General features: G+C 32.1%; 1 protein-coding gene across 1 annotated transcript in view; it reads left to right on the top strand.

Annotated features, from left to right (window-relative positions):
- The window catches only part of LOC139493887 (uncharacterized), a 452,812-nt gene extending 433,190 nt beyond the window's left edge, over positions 1–19,622 (top strand). Inside the window, exons 16-22 of the mRNA XM_071282052.1 lie at positions 503–1,275; positions 1,957–1,987; positions 3,017–3,288; positions 8,348–8,375; positions 13,829–14,155; positions 16,892–17,176; positions 18,337–19,622. Coding sequence (XP_071138153.1) covers positions 503–1,275; positions 1,957–1,987; positions 3,017–3,288; positions 8,348–8,375; positions 13,829–14,155; positions 16,892–17,176; positions 18,337–18,671 — 2,051 coding nt within the window. The 3' untranslated portion in view covers positions 18,672–19,622. The remainder of the gene's footprint in view (positions 1–502; positions 1,276–1,956; positions 1,988–3,016; positions 3,289–8,347; positions 8,376–13,828; positions 14,156–16,891; positions 17,177–18,336) is intronic.
- Positions 19,623–24,012: the final 4,390 nt, after the last annotated feature.

Genomic DNA, 24,012 nt, shown 5'->3' with positions numbered 1-24,012 from the left:
AAGTTGGTTTTTCAGAACTTTTTATTATACAATTAGTAAAAAATTATAAATTTTAGTATTCACAGTTTCAATACTTGTTAAATTATAGCTAATTATTTTTTATGCTGTGAAACTTTGGAGAGAATAACAGTTTTAACTTATGTTTTGTAAAATCATAATGGAAAATTATGATAAAAAAACATTTTTTGAAAACTGAAACTGAAACGTAATAGCTTAAAAGGTATAGGTATAACTATAAAACTTCATGGTTTATAAATATAGAATAAATTTTAAAGTGTAACATTTTTCCACAATGAGAAACGATTCAATTTTGATCATCAAATGCCTTGATTAAGGAAAGATAATTTGTTCTAAAATAGAACATGTTATAGAATTATTAAGATAAGATTATTTTCCTGTGCTGATCAAGGTGAGCAACATAGCTTCCATAGATACATTTTAATATAAGTATATTTTTGACTTTAATTTCAAGTCTTAAGATTGATTTTATTTCTTTTTATAGATGTTGAATTCTGGCCAAAAGAAGATAACACAAGAAAAACCTTCAAAAAGATGTCTGTAAATGGAATGATACAAAAAATAGACCTCTACCAGATTTGGGAGCAAGAAGAATTTTGTCAGATATTACTCTTTAAAGAGTACATATTTGATATGCTGATACACCTTGATATCGTATCTGAACAGCGTAGATATGATACAAAAACAGGAAGTCGGCTACCAGTAGAACACTTCTTTGTACCCTGTATGCTTACCCACAGAAATGATACAGATTTCTTGTCACAAGAATGTACACCAGAGAGGACTGTTAGTTTGGCCTTTGTTTTTAACGGAACCGTTGTTCCTCCAGCTTTACCGAATCGTCTCATATGCGCATGTCTCAGTATGTGGACATTGAAGCAATACCTTGGAAGGAAACTTATGTTTTCTGGGTTTGTTGGGTTATCAGTTGATAAAGAGCATGATATCGTTGTCTGTGTAGAAGGAAATAAGATCTTATTGCACCTAGTTCACAATCGCTCCAAGGGCCTGATAATACCTGATATAGCCACTAGTGTCCGGGATTGTTTGTTTGTTACTTTAGAGAGAATCTCCGAATTTTATCAGTCCTCCATCCATTGTAAAGCCAGCAGCAAGTTACCCTTCCACACCGAGTATTCATGCTCGAAATTAAACTGTTTCACTTCAGAAAATAAGATGGCTTCCGAAACTGAGGAATTTCTTTGTGAACACGGAGAAAACATTAAAAATAACTGGAGTATTTGGAACAAGAAAAGGGTATGTAAATAATTTTAGGTACATCATTGCGAGAAATTTATAATTGATTTCTAAGCCTGAACAAATGTCGCCAAGTTCCCTTATTGCATAAGATAGGTACTATATGTGCATTATATGTTAGACATTCAATCTTGCAACTCTATACAAAAAATAAGATATGATATATGATTGTCAACGTAACAACTCTCCACCATAAACCACATGACGTAAAATTCAGCACCTATAGGTCGCTGTGAGGCCTTCAACAATGAACAAAATATATGCCACATATCAAGCTCTTAAAGTTGTTCATGTTGTTATGTTAAAATGATCATACATTCAGAGACAAATTTATATCTGTACCAACTTGTTGATGTTGGTATGATAGTAAACTAAACAGCAAAGGACAAATGTATTAGACAGAGAAGCAAATGAATGCTAATGTTGCTATGACACCTCTTTGTTTAAACCTCTTTTTTTGTAAGGGAGAGGAGTGGATTAATATTTATAATATTTACCTGACTTTGCTTGTAGTAACTATCAGTATTTGTCAATATTGTATTTTTTTATTATGTGTGCTTTTGTCATTAGTTTCACACATTTTACAAAATGAAATGTTTTTTTGTGGACCGACAAGCAAGTAGGTTGTTTACATGGAATTATACAAATACTTGGATTGTAGAGTTATTTTCTATTTTACAGGAACAAAAGCAGTGTGATGCTAATTGCCCAGGTAAATGTATCGTTTTTCTCTCTGCACTTGCATATTATTGACCAGAGTTAACATTTAACTTATTAAAATATCCAATTTAATTACAATCTCATGACATAAAACCATGCTACTGATATGTCATAATTGTGATAAAGCTTAAACAATAAATAATGATTTTTCACGTATTTCAGATTGGAACAACCGTGGAAAAGTAATAAATTTTTACCATCTGAGTTTACAATTACCAAAGATACATGTATTAGAAACTTTTAATTTAAAATATATGATTTGCAATTTTGGTTAAGATTAATTGCTGTTAATTACTAAAATGTATCCTATATGTCTTATGAGTAAATTGTCTAGGATTGCTGTCAACAGATAAAATATGTGCTATATTTAAGATAATACATTTAGGTGTATTTTGTGAACATAGGTTCGAAGAAATTAGAATTAGATTACTGCATATGTTGATTATATTGTGTACCCATTAACTTCCAATGCTGAATTGTTATCTCATCTTATCTCAATATATTAACGTACTTTTTTATGCCCCACCTACGATAGTAGAGGGGCATTATGTTTTCTGGTCTGTGTGTCTGTTCTTCCGTCTGTCTGTCTGTCCGTTCGTCCGTCTGTCCCGCTTCAGGTTAAAGTTTTTGGTCAAGGTAGTTTTTGATGAAGTTAAAGTCCAATCAACTTGAAACTTAGTACACATGTTCCTTATGTTATGATTTTTCTAATTGTCAAACGAAATTAAACTTTTGACTCCAATTTCATGGTCCACTGAACATAGAAAATGAAAGTGTATTTTTCAGGTTAAAGTTTTTGGTCAAGGTAGTTTTTGATGAAGTTGAAGTCCAATCAACTTGAAACTTAGTTCACATGATCCTTATGATATTATCTTTCTAATTGTAATGCCTTATTATATTTTTTATCCAATTTCATGGTCCATTGAACATGGAAAATGATAGTGCGAGTGGGGCATTGGTGTACTTTGGACACATTCTTGTTTACAATTCATACATGTATGTGTTTTGAAATTCGTTTTAGGTTTGAGTGAAGATGCATTATCTCAGATCCCAAGTAACACAGAGTTGCTTCGTCTGTCTAATCATTGTGAGGCACATATGCTACATGAATTGGCTCTCCATCTTGGAATGGACGAGATGGTATGGAGTGATATGGTAGAGAATTACCCAACAAATACACAGATGGTTAAATTTTTGACGCTTATTCATTTGAAAGAGAATAATGAAATCAGTTTCGCAGAATTGGACAACGGATTGAGAGAAATGGAGGTAACAACACATAAATTATGTGTGGTAAGTAACTACTGCAATGGACTGATGCAATTGTATTTATCTTTTCATATATTTCTTTAACTGGCATATGGTGTGGTTTTATTGTGAACTTGTCTGTTCTGTAGTGTTCTTCTGACCTGGACTAAAAATATCATGGGAAAGTACCAAGACTTAATAGAGACATGTATGCAATATCATATTAAGTTAAAGATTCTATTTTGTTTTGAAGTTGTGAATCTTTCAATTTAACTTCAGTTTTCACTTTATTTGCTTCTTATGATCTTATGAATTTTGATATGATTCTCTATCATTACATACTGCCATCAGGTTTTTGTCGATCCTGCGAAAGCGAAACATAGCGATCATAGAATCCGGTGTTGGCGTCGGCGGCGTCAGCATTTGGGTTGAATCTGTAGTTTTATTAGATTTTTTCAAATCTTCTTGGAATTTTATTAAATTTGGACAGAAGCCAAAATATTGTATCAAGAGCAAATTGATAAGGTCCTTAAATGGCCCCTATTTCTGGCTAAAATTTATAATTAGGATTAATTGACCAATACAAAAATGAATCATAGCTTATACAATGACAATATCGAAAATATATATATTTTTTTTAATTTACGTACTAGCGCTCTGTTCATGACGTCACAAATAGCAATCGTTTTGATTTTCTACGAAAACTCATTGAAAATGGATAAGGCTTTTATAGCTAACTATGCGGTATGGGCTTTGCTCATTGTTGAAGGCCTTACGGTGACCTATAGTTGTTAATGTTTGTGTCATTTTGGTCTCTTTAGGACAGTTGTCTCATTGACAATCATACCACATCTTCTTTTTTATAAGATCATAGGCGTCGAAAAAAAATATGTTAGCTTAATCTTTGTCACGGCATTTTACATATCTGACACACATATTTAGTTTGTCGACGCCAGCACTCTATGTTTCCTAGGCATTAATTTGGTTAAAATCAATACGATTTTGTCAAATTTTGCAAAAGTCTCTGTTTCTGACCTAATTGAGATTTGAAAATTAACGCTTCAGAATACTACTTTGACAAAATACTTCTATTTAACTTCCTACTTTTCATCAACTGAAAATAGTTATCAAAGGTACCAGGATTATAATTTAGTACGCCAGACGCGCGTTTCATCTACATAAGACTCATCAGTGACGCGCATATCAAAAATATTTATAAAGCCAAACAAGTACAAAGTTGAAGAGCATTGAGGATCCAAAATTCCCAAAAGTTGTGCCAAATCGGCTAAGGTAATCTATGCCTGGCATGAGAAAATCCTTAGTTTTTCCAAAATTTTAAAGTTTTGTAAACAGGAAATTTATAAAAATTACCATATTATTGATATTCATGTCAACACCGAAATGTTGACTACTGGGCTGGTGATACCCTCGGGGACGAAAGGTCCACCAGCAGTGGCATCGACCCAGTTGTGTAAATAGTTATCAAAGGTACAAGGATTATAATTAAGTACGCCAGACGCGCGTTCGTCTACATAAGACTCATCAGTGGCGCTCATATCACAAAATTTATAAAGCCAAACAAGTACAAAGTTGAAGAGCAGTGGCATCGACCCAGTGGTGTAAATAGTTATCAAAGGTACCAGGATTATAATTACATTTGTTATCCTGCAGTGTCTATTTTGTTTACCCTTGTTTAACTATATTTCCCTAGTGTTCACTTATCTGTTTTTGACCTATTTGACATGTTTGAGATTTAAAAATCAACGCTTCAGAATATTACTTTGACAAAAAAACTTCTATTTAACTTCCTACTTTTCATCAACTTAAGACATTTGTTATCCTGCAGTGTCATTCTATTTTGTTTACCCTTGTAACTATATTTCTTAAGTGTTTTCTTATCGAGAAAGTTCTTATACTATACATGTTATATAACCAAACACTTTTATTTATGTTATTGTGGAATTTGTAATTTAGTATCTACTATTTTTTCTTTTTTTTACGTCTTTGCTACATTAATTTGTATTTTTGTTTGAATATTTTAGTTAGTTGTGTTGTATGTCTGTGATGAATATTTATATAGTTTTGGCTGCTAGATCTTAATTATTGTCACATTGACCTTTTTACTTCTGTTTGAGTTACTCAATTTACCGGAACTATAAACTACTGTCATACAAGTGTGAGGTTTAACTGGCTATACACCGGATATAACAAATTCGTCTTCGGAAAAATGCCTGTACATGAGTCATGAAGGTGGCCTCTAGTTTTCACTTTTTAAGTTGATTGATATCGTTTAGATTTGTCAACTTTGATGAACGTCCCGTTTTATACGCCCGTCAAAATTTTATACAAATGTTCGGCGTCCACATGTAGCACCGTAACTTGAGAACCACTTATCCAAATTTCATGAAACTTAACATAGTTGTTTCTTATGATGGTCAAACGATCTGTATACTTTTTGGTGAAAAATAGGGGGTTTATCCATGTCGCACCGTATCTCAAAAACCATTAATGATTATTGCTTAAAACTTTACACACTTCTTAGTTATATTAATCTAAAGATCTGTATACATTTTGGTGATGATTCAAAATTTAGAGTGAATGAGTTTTGTAAAAAAAAGGGGGGTTTTCACGTGTCGCGCCGTATCTCAGAAACTATTATGATTATTGCATAATACTTCACACACAAGACAACGAGCGTATCATGAGCTCCTGGCGCAGCTTTTCATTTAAAAGTATGGTACTTTTGTGATACTTTTCTACATTGATCTTTGATAAGGTTAAGATTATATGATATCAATCTTTGAGTAAACCTTCAAATTACAGACTCACAACATGGTCAACATAAATGCAATCAAGATAAGTAAAGCAGGCGAGACATTTCAGCTTGTTGTATTATGCTTGGAAAGGATGAGATAGTTAAGTTTTTAAACGGACATTAGCTGTCAAATTTATGTTCACCAATTTGACTCAAATTCTCATATTTGAATTAAATTTACAAACACGTATATCCAAATTACAAAAACTTTACATAAACAATTAACAATGCATAGACTTGATAATATGTATTAGCTTTTCGTGTATATTCTAGTCTAATTAACCATTGAGATGACCTCCTTTTATATCTAGGCGTTATGTATTCAGGTTTAGTTTTCTGTAATTAGTTAATACTTCAGTTTCTTTGTGTATATCTCTTTCATATTCATTTGATAAAATTTACTTGTTGCAATAGCATGAATTGTTCTATATAATAAGAATGTTCTTATCCCGGGCATAAAAACAATGCCGTATTTGGCGAAACCTTTTCAACTTTTGATCTTCAGTGCTGTACAACTTTGTACTTTTTTCACTTTCGATCTTTTATATCTGGGCGTCACTGGTGAGTCTTGTGTGGACAAGGCGTGTTTTTGGCGTATTGAATTTTAAACATGATGCTTTTTGTTATCTATTAATCATGTTTTTCTTTGTCTAATATGTTCTCCTATTTATTTGTATTGTAGTCCTGTAATATTATGTTGTCATTTCAATGTTATATTTTACTTTGCCATTAAAGTGCGAGGTTTGGCATGCCATAAAACCAGGTTCAACCCACCACTTTTATTCCCCTTTAAATGTGTCCTGTGCCAAGTCAGGAAGATGGTAATTGTTATATTATTGTTCGTTTCTCTGTGTGTTGCATTTTAACGTTGAGTCGTTTGTGTTTCCTCTTATTTTTGAGATATTGAGATAAGACGTGGCACGGTACTTGTCTATCCCAAATTCATGTATTTGGTTTTCATGTTATATTGGTTAGTCTCGTGGTGTTTTGTCTGATGCTTGGTCCATTTCTGTGTGTGTTGCGTTTCGGTGTTGTGTCGTTGTTCTCCTCTTATATTTAATGCGTTTCGCTCGGTTTTGGTTTGTTACCCCGATTTTGTTTTTTGTCCATGGATTTATGAGTTTTGAATAGCGGTATACTACTGTTGCCTTTATTTACTTTTACAAATTTGGATGGAGAGTTGTCTCTTTGGCCCTCATACCACATCTTTTTATATCTATGTATAAATATAAATAGATATTGACCATGTGCAATTGGATTTTTGTTGGTCTGCTTGATTTCATATTATTGGTTTAAAAAAAAAGTTAAATATAGTTTTTGTTAACTGTATAATAATATTTTGTTATGGATCCAATCCATATACCAAATGGTTCACCCTTGTGTCATTTCCAATGTTTACAATTTTTATGCCCCCGTGAATTAATTTTAACCCTTGTCCGTCTGTACGTACGTCCGTACGTCCCAACATTGGTTTCAGTTCTCTTAGTGGGTTTGCCTCAATCAAATGTTATGAAACTTATACACAATGCTTATTACCACAAAACACATATCAACGTTGAATTTTAGAGGCGTCACTATAACCATTCTAGAGTTATGCCCTTTATAAATGGAAAAAATGCAAAAAATTTAGTTTCTGTTATTTAACTTTAGCTTGTCTCAACCAAATATTATGAAACTTATACACAATGCTTATTACCACAAAATACAGATCAAGTTTACTTTGATAGCGTCACTCTAACCGTTCTAGAGTTATGCTTCATTATCAATGGAAAGAATTACAAAATTTGAAGTTTCCATTCTCTAACTTAAGTTTGCCTCAACCAAATGTTTTTAAACTTATACAAAATGCTTTTTAACTTAAGTTTGCCCCAACTAAACATTATGAAACCCTCACACAATACTTTTTACCATAAAACTCAGATAAAGTACAAGTTTGGGTAGCGTCACTTTTATTGTTCTTTAGTTATGTCCCTTTATAATATTGTATGCAAGCTGAAGCATCATCTGTGTCGATGGGGACACATTCTCCACTTTTTTTACTTTTTTAAGCTGAACACGTTTAATACATGTGTAACCATTCAATTGGCAATTAGTTTAAAGTATTGAATGTGGGTATTGATCATAGCTAATGCCCTTAACAATGAATAATTTGAACATTTCTTTGAATCTGGTCTGAGCCCTTTACTTCTGTAATAACTGTATGAGCTTGTTTTCAGATAACATGGATAAATGATAGATTTAACTTACCACTCTGAAATAAATTGATGTTAAAAATTATCATATTTTCAGGTACGTCGGAGAAAACAAGTGAAATCTGGTAAGTATTTTGATATCTAAAGGTCTTTATATGACATAATAAAAAAGGCCTCTGTCTTAATGATCCGTATCAAATAAATCATAAATGGTATGCTTACCTTGGTACAATATCTGATTAAGGGTAGATTATTTAACAATTTGTCATCTTGATTCCTTTTTACATAACTGTGCAACTTGGATTTTTTATATTTCATGGGATTGACCAGTAATCATAATGTTATTATCTTTAAAAATAAAGGCAACAGTAGTATAACGCTGTTCAAAAGTCATAAATCGATTGAGAGAAAACAAATTCGGGTTACAAACTAAAACCGAGGGAAACACATCAACTATAACAGGAAAACAACAAAACAACAGAACACTGAAGTCATTAGTGCAACAAAAACAAAAGACAATGCACCATACACAGAAACGAACTATGAGATCAGAACTGCCATATTCCTGACTTGGTATAGGACAGTTATCATATTGTTATGTATCTTGTTTGATTACAAAGCAGTAAGCACATACCTTCGAATTATAATTAATCCCTTTGGAGATGTTTGGCTGTTTGTGTAATAACAAGGCAGTATTAGAGCATTCTTTCAAAATTTAATCACTCTCTTTACAGATGTTTATCTTTCATGCGAGATTTGGTTTTAAAAATGAAAAGTCATGACTGCCTCCCTGAATTTATTCCAATTAGTATATTCCAACTTTTAGAGGGGCACTTAGTTCAATGATTAAATGCCTTTTTAGTGAGCTTTTCTCATCACTTGGCGTCCGTCGTCGTTAACTTTTACAAAAATCTTCTCCTCTGAAACTGCTGGGTCAAATTTAACCAAACATTGCCATAATCATTATTAGGGTATCTAGTTTTAAAATTGTGTCCGATGACCCGCCCAACCAACCAAGATGGCCATCATGGCTAAAAATAGAACATAGGGGTAAAATGCAGTTTTTGGCTTATAACTCAAAAACCAAAGCATTTAAAGCAAATCAGACATTAGGTAAAATGTTTATCAGGTCAAAATCTGTCTGCCCTGAAATTTTCAGATGAATCGGACAACCTGTTGTTGGTTGCTGCCCCTGAACTGGTAATTTTAAGGAAATAAAAATAGAACATAGGGGTAAAATGCAGTTTTTGGCTTATAACTCAAAAACCAAAGCATTTAGAGCAAATCTGATAGGTGTTAAATTGTTGATCAGGTCAAAATCTATCTGCCCTGAAACTTTCAGATGAATTTGACAACCTGTTGTTGGGTTGCTGCCCCTGAAGTGATAATTTTAAAGAAATTTTGCTGTTTTTGGTTATTATCTTGAATATTATTATAGATAGAGATAAACTGTAAACAGCAATAATGTCCAGCAAAGTTAGATTTACAAATAAGTCAACATGACCGAAATGGTCAGTTGACCCCTTTAGGAGTTATTGCCCTTTATAGTCAATTTTTAACAATTTTTCGTAAATCTTAGTAATGTTTTACAAAAATCTTCTCCTCTGATACCACGTGGCCAAATTAAACCAAACTTGGCCACAATCATCATTTGGGTATCTAGTTTATAAAATGTGTGGCGTGACCCAGTCAACCAACCAAGATGGCCGCCACGGCAAAAAATAGAACATAGGTGTGAAATTCAGTTTTTGGCTTATAACTCAAAAACCTAAGCATTTAAAGCAAATCAGACATGAAGTAAAATTGTTTATGAGGTCAAAATCTATCTGCCCTGAAATTTTCAGATGAATCGGACAACCTGTTGTTGAGTTGCTGCCCCTGAAATGGTAATTTTAAGGAAATTTTGCTGCTTTTGGTTATTACCTTGCATATTATAATAGATAGAGATAAACTTTAAAATACAATGAATGTTCGCAAAGTAAGATCTATAGATAAGTCAACATGACCGAAATGGTCAGTTGACCTAGGAGTTATTGCCCTTTATAGTCAAGTTTTAACCATTTTTTCGTAAATCTTAGTAATCTTTTACAAAAATCTTCTCCTCTGAAACTACTGGGCCAAGTTAATTATAGATAAAGATAATTGTAAGCAGCTAGAATGCTCAGTAAATTAAGATGTACAAACACATCACCATCACTAAAACACTATTTTGTCATGAATCCATCTGCATCCTTTGTTTGATATTCACATAGACCAAGGTGAGCGACACAGGCTCTTTAGAGCCTCTAGTTTTTTGTAGTCCCCCTTTCATATCCTTATACTTTTATATAGCCGATGTGAGCAATTGTTACAGTTTGTGTCATTTGTCAGTCGGTCATCCAAATCAGCAAAATATGTATTGTTGGTTTTTTTTAACCTCATCTTCAGAATCTACTTTTACAGTCGACACCAAACAACGTGAACATACACTTTTTATTTCGACCGCAAAAATTTTTGCGGTCATATATTGGTATCACGTTGCTGTCGTCCGAAGAACGGATGGTTTCCGGATAATAACTTTAGTATTAAGTAAATAGAAATCCATACAATTTTAACACAATGTTCATAACCACAAAAGGAAGGTTTGGATTGATTTGGGGGCTATGGTCATATCGGTTTAGGAATAAGGAGCCCAAAGGGACCCAAAACATACATTAATCTAGTTTGAGGACAATAAGGTGTGTATAAGTATTTCAATTACTCTGAAATTGTACCACAATGTTTATACCATTACTTAGAAGGTTTGGGATTTATTTGAAGGGTTATAGGACAAACAGTCTATGAATTAAGGGCCAAAAAGGGGTAAAAAAACAAGCATTTTGGAAGTTTCGGGACAATAACTTATGTTTAACTGTATAGATCTCTCTGACATTGTACCACAAGGTTTCATATAATGAAGGGCAGGTTTGGTGTCAGTTTGGGGTTAATATCCCTGAACATTTAGGAATAAGGGGCCAAAAAAAGTGCCGAATAGAAGCATTTTTCTAGTTTACAAACAATAACTTCTAAAATTATACAACAAGGTTTCTTACTACAAAAAAAAAACTGGGATTGAGTTTTGGGGTTCTTGCTCCAAGGGGGGTTCAATTAGTGAGGGGCCAAAAAGGGGTCCAAATAAGCATTTTTGTAGTTTTCAGTCAACAACTTGTGTTTTAGTGTATAAATATCTCTGAAATTATACCACAAGTTTCCATACTACAACGGGATGGTTATAGGGGTAATGGATCAAATCATTAAGTAATCAGGGGCAAAAAAGGGGGGAAACAAGGGTGTTTATGGTTGAAGGACAATTTAGACAATTTAAACGCAGTGTAAGGGAGGTAATCCAATTAAAAATTAAAAAATACTGTTATATATATGTTTGATTACTTGATTACCTCCCTTACACTGCTCGAAAATTATGTTAAAGGAAGTGATAATTGCCTTGAGATGTGTAGCTGTAAATTAATTTTTAGAAGTTACTGTTAATTAATATTAATTTTAACCATGATTGTAAGTTATTTTATATTTTAATACTTTATGATGTATTTAAATGAGTATTTGTTGTTGCCAACTTAATTAGAAATTTGAATTGAGATTATTTTTGGAATAAGGGATTGGGGGAGGTGAAAACAAATGGGAAGGGGTGGGGGTAAACATTTTCTCATTTCAGATTTCAGAAATTGAAAAGAATTTTTCTTCGAATATTTGTTTTTGAGGCGATTTATATTCAACAGCATAGTGTATTACTCAAGGTTCATTAGACCACATTCATTCTGTGTCAGAAACCTTTGCTGTGTCAACTATTTAATCTCAATCCAAATTCAGAGCTGTATGAAGCTTGAATGTTGTGTCCATACTTGCCCCAACTGTGCAGAGTTCGGTCTCTGCGGTTGTATAAAGTTGTGCCCTGCGGAGCATCTGGTTTTAAAATGTTTTACTTGTGGAAATTAACTACGATGAACTAAATTTGCTACCATAACTTGTTTATGATATGGTGGTCAAATTCATGTCCAATCTGGAAAATCAATAAATATGTAAGACCCGGGTGTGTATTTCATGGATCTGTTATATTTAAACATGTTAACTATGCAAAACATTCAATCTTTATCTGTGTCAATAGTTCATTGACTAATTAATTTGTCAGTCGTCTACTTTATCTTTGTCAATAGTTCATTGACTAATTGATTTGTCAGTCGTCTACTTTATCTTTGTCAATAATTCATTGACTAATTCATTTGTCTGTCTTCTACTTTATCTTTGTCAATAGTTCATTGACTAATTAATTTGTCAGTCGTCTACTTAATCTTTGTCAATAGTTCATTGACTAATTCATTTGTCTGTCTTCTACTTTATCTGTGTCAATAGTTCATTGACTAATTACTTTGTCTGTCTTCTACTTTATCTGTGTCAATAGTTCATTGACTAATTACTTTGTCTGTCTTCTACTTTATCTTTGTCAATAGTGCATTGACTAATTCATTTGTCTGTCGTCTACTTTATCTTTGTCAATAGTTCATTGACTAATTAACTAACATAACCTCATTTTCATGGTTCATTTAAATTGTCAATGCTATTTTTTATGATTGGGCATTTTTTTCAGATACTATTAGACAAACATCAACTATATCTAGTGTATAAGATTATTGTAACAATACAAATGTCACTTTGGCTTGATTCTCCTGACCCTGACCTCATTTTCAGACTTATAAGATAAAAGATGAGTTTTCCTGGTGAAATCAATATCACAGATCTTACAAATAAAATGTCAACTATATTTGATGTATCAAATTATTGTAAGATTTTTATGTCCGACAGACAGGTTTTGTCTGACTTAGTCTCATTTTCAGTGTCTATCGGTCAATGTGTTTTTTGGTAGTTTTCCCTGTAACAATATATCAGGTGCATTTGGTTTATGGCATGATTGAAAGGTGTAGATGTCTGAATGGGAGATATTGTCTGATCCTAATCCCATTTTCAGGATTTCTTGGTAAATGTTAAGTTTTGGTGATTTGATTCTTTTCCCTAATACTAGTATCCTGATATGTATATGTTGGATGATTGTGCGAGTTAATTGTTTAAATTTCATTTCCAATTTTAACCAGCAAGTGAATGAAATAACACTTATAACCATCGATCTGTAATACTCTTTAAATGCCGTAAATTATCTTTCAATAATTATCTATGAGACCATCTAGAGAATTTGGATGATAAATAATGAAAAGTTGGCAGTCAAATATACGGAATGAGAATACAAAAGGGAATATAGACAAACATGCCCTTGAATAGTGATGAAGGAATAAAAAGGTCCGCTTTCAGTTTCAACTATGGTCTTTATTTCCAGAGAGCATGCATTACATTCAAATGCTAAATACAATACCATATTTGATTGTTAGTACCAGGTTGAAAATAAATGCAAAGTTTAACCCTCAGTTCTCATACACATTTATCTTTTGAGGATAACAAATATTCCAATGTTTTAAAAAGTTTTCAAAATACCTTTGAAATGTAAGTGTTTTATTAGTTTTGATAGATATATTCTATTTCTTCTTCTATATAGGTATTCTTGACGATATTCTAGACTGTATTCCCTCAGACGAAATTTTAGATAGATTAGCACCGCTGGTTGGCAAGATAGTTCTTCAACTAGGAATAGAACTGGGACTTTCTGTAGAAGAGATAGAGAGAATTAAAGAGAAATGGGATCGTGATTTGACAGCACAGAATAAGGAAGTGTTATTTACATGGAGGAAAGATAGAACAGTGAAACCTACAATACGGATACTTGAGCAAGCTTTTGTAAATATTGGTAAAGGAGCAAGGTGTTTAAAAGAGGTTTTAAAGGACGTTGATCCCAATACACTTAAAGCAGTAGAAATTGTTACAGGTAATACTATATGAAGGGTGTGAGTAAATAAAAAAAACACTATAAGGTATTATGTAAATAAGTTATTCAATAGAGGAAATATGTATATCCTAGGTTTATAACAGAAATATAAAAAGTCAGTGCTAAAATAGTTTTGCCTATTATTATACAAAAGTATTGGTTAAGAGGTAAACAGTTAATTACCATGTGACTTTCAATGATGCAATGTCTTATTTATATATGTTACAGTAAATAGGTAAAATTAGGAATTACACGTAATTACTAAACAATTCAGTAAATACCTGTAATTACTAATCAATCAATTTAGTAATTACATGTATTTACTGATTGTGGATTTTTTTTTGTCATTTCTACAGCTATTTTCTATGATTTATTATACCTCAGTTTTCATTTTCTATACAAAATAGATACACAATATTTTCACTACTTTTCAAATTACAGGCATTGAACTATTGGACCGGTCAATAGTTTCCAACTATTGGACCTCAGTGAAACTATTTGACCGCAGCCGTCATTATATTTTTTATATTATAATTTTAAATGCATCTACGGAATTGGATGATGTTGAGAAATACTGCCGGAATTATGACTTCGCGTTTTACCTATTGTATATAGGGTTGGAGTCAGTGCTGGACTTAGCCATAGAAGTCAGAATATATATGAAGTCAACGCGAAACAGTATGGTTGTGTTTCTGCTTTTATGTTATGATAATTGATTTAGCCCCAACATTTATTGTCTGTTGTCTCCTTCGGTATAATAAAACCCTGACTGACTTGATATTCGTGGAATAGTAAGTTTATTGTCTCCTTGGATAAAACTATTGACCTTGGCTACGCCTCAGGACAATAGTTGCACTTGGGGACAATAAACCAATTATTCCACTACTGTCCAGTCAATAAGTATTCAATATTTGTTTTAAAATGTTAGACTTAATTCAAGAAACAAAATGAAAAAAGGGGAAGGGATTGTAGAGCTCACTTTATGGTTAAGGAACACGTTGCAGGGGACATGGCAATACCAGGCATCCGTCCATCTGTCAAGTCTTGTGAACGCTCTCACTGGTACAATTCTTGCCGGATTTTATAAAACTTATACTATAGGTTAATATCAGTAATATCTCGGACAAGTTCTAAAATGATGGACCATCAACTTTTTTAATAGAGTTATGTCCCTTGGAAATATTAGATAAGTGTAATTTAGGGGACATTGGAACTCTTTCTTTTATGTATGTTGGCGTTTGTTTTTGCTGTAGTTCAGTGTTTCTGTTGTTTCGTTGTTTAGTTGATGTGTTTCCCTCGGTTTTAGTTTTTTCCCCAGATTTGCTTAATCGTTTATGATTTTTGAACAGCAGTATACTACTGTTGCATTTAATTACACAATGATTGCAAATTTCTTATGGCCATGACATCTTGAGTTACACAAAACATTAGACTTGCATGATATCCCTGTTGATGCATTCTGAACGGATACAAATGTCACAACAGAACTGTAATGTTGAGTCTGTCTGATTATATACAAAACATTTCGTGTTCATAATGTAAGCTATGAAACTCATATGGATAGTGATCTTATACGGAGTAACTTTGAGCTTGTGGTATATCAAGTTCTCATCTAATGAAGAGATAACTGTATTGTATTTGAGGACGTCCATCGGTAGTTTTACTGTCGCAAATTTAGTTTACCTGGCGACGCGGAGCAAAGCTTCAAATACAATACAGTTATCTCTATTCTAATGCAAAACAAGTTCATAATTAAATTTCAATCATAATTTCACTGTAAAATCTTCATTAAAGAAAATTGCGCGAAAAAATATTATCTTCTTTGGTCCCTACACTACGTGACGTCATAGGTATGCTCCGGTGTCAAACATAAACACCGGGCGTTTTCTGGCTTCTGTGCCGCTTCAGAATGTAATAAAATTTGATAAAAAGAAGATTTTAAGGCGCAACAAGTGAGTTATTTTTTTATTATTGTAGAAATAACATGTCAATACATTCCGAAATTCAAAATGTGGGCTTTCTTAGTTATAGACAAGGAGATAGAGAATTTTACGCTTGCTGTCATCCAATCAGAACACTTGTTACAAAATAATTGCATTAGAATGAGGCTTCTTTTTCAGAGATTTGATTATAATGATAATCATCTCTTGTCTTTTTTTTTATTTTCAATCAAAACGCTCAATCTGCTGATTATAATGTTCAGCATCTCCTTTGGCTTTAAGACTCACTCACATTTTTCATTGTACAAACAACTCTTCTGTAAATACGTTTTTTTCATCTACCATTTATAACAAATATGTTTAATACAGTTTCACATCAACGTATATTATAGAATGGTCACTTTTTCATACTACAATATTGTTTTAACACTTAGTAAATAAATGTAAAAATTCATTTGAAATTTAGTGATTACTGGTAATAACTGGACAGTTTCAGGAATTACTTGTATTTACTAAGTGCATCAGTAATTACATGTAATTCCTAAATTAAAGTAATTACGAGTAATTCCTAATTTCACCTATTTACTGTAACATATATATACCTAATTACTTTAAATTTCGAATGAAATTCAAATTGATTTAATCTTTGTATACATTTCATGGCAGTTTTCTTATATAAAATAATATGTTTTTGGCAACTATAAACAAAAACAATGTAAGATAATTGTAAGCTTTTTTTAATTTGATGATCCTTTAAACTTCATTTTGGTTAATAAACCGATCTGCTCATTTACAGATAGAATCAGAGAAAACGAAAACAGAATCATACAGGACATACAAACCAGCCAAATTTTAGACCATATGATGACAAACTTGGTGATATCAGTAGATGACAGACGCCGTATTGAACAACATGCTGGACAAGATGATCAGAACAAAGCATTGCTGGATATTGTGATTAAAATGAGAGAACCTGCTTACAGTGTGTTTGTTGATGGATTACGTAATTATGGATACGAAGATATCGCTAATGATTTGAAATGCGATTTCAGTCCAAGTCCAGTATCTGCTGAAACTAAAGGTATGTCTGAAGGGTTTATTATAAACACAAATAAAGAAGGATTTTTACTGAAATCATTTTTAAATCTTGTTATACATTCATTCAAAATTAATATAGTGTATTTGATTCTAAAGACTATCTACCAGATTCATTGCGTCATATTTAATTTATCATAAGTATACTACTTTTCTTACATACCAAAGTAGGTCACTGGTATATATGATGAATTTTTCAGGACTAATTTTAGTTTATGTTAAGTAACTATGATCTTAGACATTGTGACATTGAGTAATTATGATCTCAGACATTGAGATCAAGATTCTTTTCTACAGTTATAATGAAGTCACAATTCATTAAGTACCTTTTAAGAATCAGGCAAATATGACCTCAGATGAATTTCGCTTCTTAGATCCAACTGTAGAAAAGAATAGTGAACATATATAATGCAAAAGCATTAGTTTTGGTCAACTGTATAAAAAAAATCAAAGTGAGAGAAAACAGAATAACAAACAAATTGGCAATTAACTATAAATTGTGAATATGTATGTTTACCAGCTCTCTTTAAATTGTCAAACGCTTATCATATATGTTTGATAAATTCAGAGCATACATCTCAATTTGTTTGAAGAAATATAAGATCTATAGATACAACATTTTATGTGGGTATTCAACTTATTCATGAGACATTAGTTTTTAGGAAAGAGAGAATAAAACCAAAACAGTAGAAGGGCTACACACCTGAAAAGTACTAAAAAATGGCTTAATCCATCTAATGCCAACTTTGCCCAAATGAGTTGAAACCTTAGTTTCTGCATAATTTTAAAATTTATAAACTGTAAATTTAAGAAAGGTTTGTTTTAAATCATGTGAGTAGCAATGTACTAAATACTGAGCTAATGATACTCTAGGGGACGTATAATCCACCAGCAGAGTACTGAATACTGAGCTAATGATACTCTAGGGGACGTATAATCCACCAGCAGAGTACTGAATACTGAGCTAATGATACTCTGGGGAACGTATAATCCACCAGTAGAGGTATCGACCAAGTGATGTAAAAAAAATGAAAACACGTTATAAATTTCATGTGGTCCAAATGGCTTTTCTAGATTTAACCTCATCTTTAGTCGTAAAAGGTCAATAGCACTATCTTAAGAAAAGAAACTTTTTGTATTTTGTAGGCTTATCAGACTGGAATGTTCCATTGTATAAAGTTCGTCTACAGAAGAATTACCTCAAAGTCATCACTGATATACAACATGACAGCATAGTAGATCATCTTATAACAAGAGATGTAGTTTCGGTTGATGATGGGAAGAAGATAGAATCTGGTAAAACCCCACAGGAAAAGAACAGGACGTTAATGGACATGCTGTTGCGTAAAAATGAACAGGGATTTAATGAATTTCTCAAAGCCCTACAGAAAGACTCGATGTATGCAGATCTAGCAGATCAAATAGAAAAGACAGAAGTTACTAGCACAGATATGGCAACCCTTTATAAATGCTTGAAATAAAATAAATGTAATTACTTTCAAAAGAAAAACTTTACACAACAAGTAAAAGACAACTAAGACAAACACTTGTGAACAATGAATACAAGGTATTGTCAATCTAATGTTCAATGATTTGGTCACTTAAACCATCAATGTAAATGAATAACAATATATTATTGATAACAATCTTTTATATTAAACATATGTCATGTGTGAGTGTCATGAATGGAAAGGAAAAGGCTAAAATATGTACCCCTTTTTCCGAGTATTCATTTCTAAATACAAATCCCCTACGAGTGTTCATTCCATAACAGATATGATAATTATGAAACAGTCATGACATATTCTATATTCATATAAAATAATTTTAATGTATCTTAATATAATTATTTGGAACCAGTAATTGGAAAGTTCATATGCACTACCGTTTTTTCAAAGGTCAAAACATATGGCTGTGCGGCATATTTTCAACATTTATATGCCTCACACTTCCAATAATTTAAACCTACATGTATACTGAAATTATGTATATCCTCTCACTTAACATTTGGTCCTTCTCAGAATTTAATTTTGCCGCTATCCATGTGAATTCATACTGGTAAAGTTCCCAAGATGTGTCTCTTTAAGATGCATCATAGTATAATATCTAGGTACCAGTAGGTAAACAAAATATCTATCACTAGTAGATATCCCAAAAGATGTGATGTTTGTGAAACAGCTGTATTTACAAAGTGCAACGTAAAGGAAATGTCATAACTTGATACAATATTCTATATGTACTATTTTGATAAATTTTAAAGAACCTACATAGCTGTAATTAGCTTATTATCAATTTCATTTCAGTCATAATTGTGTATGTTAATCTTTTAAAGCTGTTAAATGTTACCTTAAAAGTCAATTTAGGTCTAAATTGTAAGTCTAATGAATAATAAAGTATGTACATATGAAATAAATAATTCAGTGACCGAATCTTGTCCTTTAGGTGTTTCTGATTTTTTTTACACTAACTTGTTGTATATTGTGTTTATTAAACAGCTGCTTTTATATGTACATTTGTAAATAAATAAACCTATTCATATATATAGTTTTGAACAAAAAATAACATGGTATTTCACAGGAATGTTTTTGACATAAAGCATCTGTTCTGTTAAATGAACTTATCTTTCATCCATCAGAAAAAAGGATTTTAAATCTAAACAGATCAGTGATAATTGGTTGGTTATATTATATTTTCAAATAGTTGAGAACATATCAAATGTCAAAAAACATTTGAAAACCTACTACCAAGCAAATGTTTGGCCTCTTTCAAGTCAGGCTATTTGCACCATGTGTTGTTTGGTGGTGTTTTAGCGCAATGCTATACAACTTCCTTCTTGATTTGCCTTTTTAACATTTTTTTTTCGATCTTCACTGATGAGTCTTTTGCTAAAGTTCTTGAGAAGATACCAAGACCTTGTTGATACATATTCAACTTCACAAATCATACACGATGGTCTTAAAGTAAATATTTTAGTTAATGACGTTTTGTTTATCATCCTAATAATACATGATGGTCATGAAGTATAAATTTTAGTCACTGCCGTTGTTTATCATTCTGATAATACATGATGGTCTTGAAGAATAAATTTTAGTCACTGCCGTTGTTTATCATCCTAATTACGTGTTGTAGTGTTCTTTTATTTGTCTTCGTAAATTACTTTTATTGTTTGGCCCTTTTTGGTAATACCCTTTTAGGATCTTTTGGTGTGGCTCAGTACTTAAACATCCCGCCATTGTGTTATTTTGCTATGGTCATTTTTGTATTCTTGTATATTTTTCCCTATGTGCTTTGGTCTATATGCCATTTTGTTTTTCTTTGTTGACATATTTGTCTTTTTTTTTAATAGTGATTAAGATTATAACACAATGTTGACTGCTGTAATCCTATTTTTTACATTTAAATTTTTTATCTATCATGTCTGTTTGTTTTTTTCACTTATTGTTGTCAAAAAAATGGAATTTTATGCGACTGTCATACAAGTAAGAGGTTTAGCTAGCTATAAAACCAGGTTTCCTCACCATTTTCTACATAAAGAAATGCCTGAACCAAGTCAGGAATATGACAAATGTTTCCCTTTCGTTTGATGTGTTTGAGCATTTGATTTTGCCATTTGATAAGGGAATTTTTCGTTTTGAATTTTCCTTGTATTTCTGATATTTTACTTTCTTATAAACAAAGAGTATTAAGCCTGGAATATGTTATGACTTGTTTTTCTCTGTTGCACGTCTGTTTTTTATTAAAGAGAAGTCGAGTTTGTAAATTCAAAATGGCATTATTTATTGGCAGTTCTACAAAATGTAACTTTTCATTTCATCACCAATATCAATAATTGTATAGTTATTCATTTTCTTCTTATTCGTTTATTCATTTATCAGCTGTTTTTATTGGTACTGTGTGAACATGTGAATGTTTATATATTCTATGATATTGTCAGAAAAGGTGATGCAACAGTTATAATAATCCCATAATAATAATGTCATACATAATATATGTCTTCTTGTATCAATCATTCCAAACGTGTAAACAAAGGTCCTTAGCCAGATTTAGTGACTTTATCTATATCTTGAGAAATTAAGATTTACTAATTTGACATGTCATGATACGTTTTTTGTTTTGTTTTTTGTTTGTTTATTTTAGCACTATTAGTGTTTAAGTAGTGTATTCTACTTGTTTATATCTGTATGAAGTTTTGATGAGTACATTATGTAAAAAAATAAATAAATAAATGTTCTTGTTCTAATTTATTTACAAAAAGTCAAAGCAACATCGACACGTTGAACCTGACAGGCCAACCTATCACAGCAACACTGACACGTTGAAACTGACAGGCCAACTTATCACTACAAAGCAGTGTAATCGTACATATAAACTAAAGAGTAAAATGTAAAATAATATAAATACCGAACTTAAAGGAAATTCGAATCGCAAAGTTCCTTATCAAATGGCAAAACCCAAAGCTCAAACATCGAATGGAAAACAACTGTCATATATTCTTACTTGGTACCTGATTTCCTTATGTAAAAAATGTTGGATTAAACCTGGCTGTATAGCTAGCTAAACCTCTCACTTGTATGACATACGCATAAAATTCCAGTATATTGACAACAATGTGTGAACAAACCAACAGACATAATAGGTTAAAATGTCAAAAATAGGGGTACAGCAGTCAACAATGTGTTATATTCTTATTTACCTTAAAAGTAAAAGATGTCAAAAACGAAAAAAAAACAATACAATTGCAAATGATCGATTTCAAATAATACATAGGTAAAAGATACTAAAGGCATATTCAAACTCATAAGTCGGAGACAAGCTGACAAAGACATGGCTAGAAAAAGACTTATACACAATGCTCATTACCACAAAACACAGATCAAAGGTGCATTTCGGTGGCGTCACTTTAACCGTTCTTGAGTTATACCCCTTTAAAAATGAAAGAATTGCTGATTTTCGTTTCCGTTCTCTAACTTTAGTTTACCTCAACCAAATGTTATGAAACTTATACACAATACGTATTACAACAAAACTCAGATCAATTACAACTTTGGGTAACGTCGCTTTTACCATTCTTCAGATATATCACTTTATAACTTTATATGATATGAAAGCGGGAGCATCATCTGTGTCCTATGGACACATTCCCCATGTATTGAGAAAGGTTTAGTAAAAGGTGATTGAAAAGGAATACTTTAACTAGTACATAATTGACCAAAATATCCCACATGGAATAACCTGAGTAATTCACATACATCATGTTTATCAGTATGATTTCAATCATCGAATTCATTTGGAGCTTTGATAAATTCACATCTGAGGATCATACGAAACATGGTAGTGATATATCCCGGCTACAATACAATAACTAACAGGTATTTTATTCTCCCTTTTTGCAGATACAAATATGACACATGCATAGACATTTTACAAGTATTTCTCAGAAGGTTGGCTTTCTATGGCCTCCCTCCCCTTTTAAAAATCCTTGATCTGCACCTGACCCTAATGAATACGTCCATCTCCTTTATATCAATGAATTCGAAATTAAGCAAAGTGTATCGAAAATGTCTTGATTTTCTGCTTGCTTCTTCTTTCTGCAACTTCCTCCTGTGGTTAGGAGCACATCAATTGCTTGATTATTCACAGTGGGCTTATATTACTCGGTCGAAAATAGTTAAAATCACTTTGGTATTTTACAGTATAAAACGCAATTGCATATTTAAAAGACGATGGGCTTATATTACACGGAAGATAATAAAAGTTATTCACTTTGTTATTTTGTTTTACTCCGAAGTTTCTAATAGTCTAAAATCTAAAATGTTCCTGATTGACTTTATGACGATAGTAAAACAGTGGTCTGACACTATTTAATATCTGTATTGCTATTGACAGGAAAATGTTTATGACTTCCAACTAAAATCTATAGAATCCTAATGCGTTAACATATCTTCTAAGTAGAACTGTCAGAATCAGTTCTAGGTTGAACTGACTAAATCAGTTCTAGGTAGAACTGTCAGGATGAGTTCTAGGGTAGAACTGTCTAAAACTGTCACGATCAGTTCTAAGGTAGAAATGTGCAAATCCATTCTAACCGTAGAAATGTCAGCACAACTGACTAAATTAGTCAGGACTGTAGAACAGTTCTAAATGACGTCACTGCAGTAAGGGCATCTTAGAATTTAGAAAATAGCAGATTTTCTATATTTTAATGTTCAAACGTTACATGTACAAATATCGAAGCGGATAGAGAGGTTATCCAACTCATCGGAGAAATATTTCTATATGATTGCGCATGCATATCGTGGTTTACGATGCTTCGTTGTCCGTTTTTAACAGTCTCTTCCTAAAATATAACTCTTCATATAATTCATGGAATTTTAATCGTAGTTTACCTTGTTTGCCTTGGATTTACATTCATGATTTAAGATTCTGTTATGACATGTTCAACCGAAAATTGTACAGTGGATGAATTATGGGATATTAATAAAATACGTGTTGTGTAACTTACATAATGACTTAAGGAGGCTCGCGGGTATAAGATTTTCAGAAAAACATTAAACATTTATGTTTCATTACAAATTGTATTAATTACCTTTAGTAGTTGTTACTTTATCATATGGTACAAAAAAAATAGTTCTTATTACTTTACTGTATATAATAGCAGAAATATTAAATAAAAAAATTGATTTAGACCCGCGATCCCCATTAAGTAAAAAAATCGTTGTACATTTGCACAATCTCGTCAATTTAGACAGACTTATCCATAACGATTAGAAATGATATCTGGTAGTCTGGGACGTCAGAAAAATTTACTCGATCTGAACATGA

This window comes from Mytilus edulis, chromosome 11 (assembly GCF_963676685.1).
Source record: "Mytilus edulis chromosome 11, xbMytEdul2.2, whole genome shotgun sequence".
Classification (NCBI taxonomy): Eukaryota; Metazoa; Mollusca; class Bivalvia; order Mytilida; family Mytilidae; genus Mytilus; species Mytilus edulis.
The sequence above is the reverse complement of the archived record's forward strand: the minus strand, read 5'-3'. Positions and strand labels throughout refer to the sequence as shown.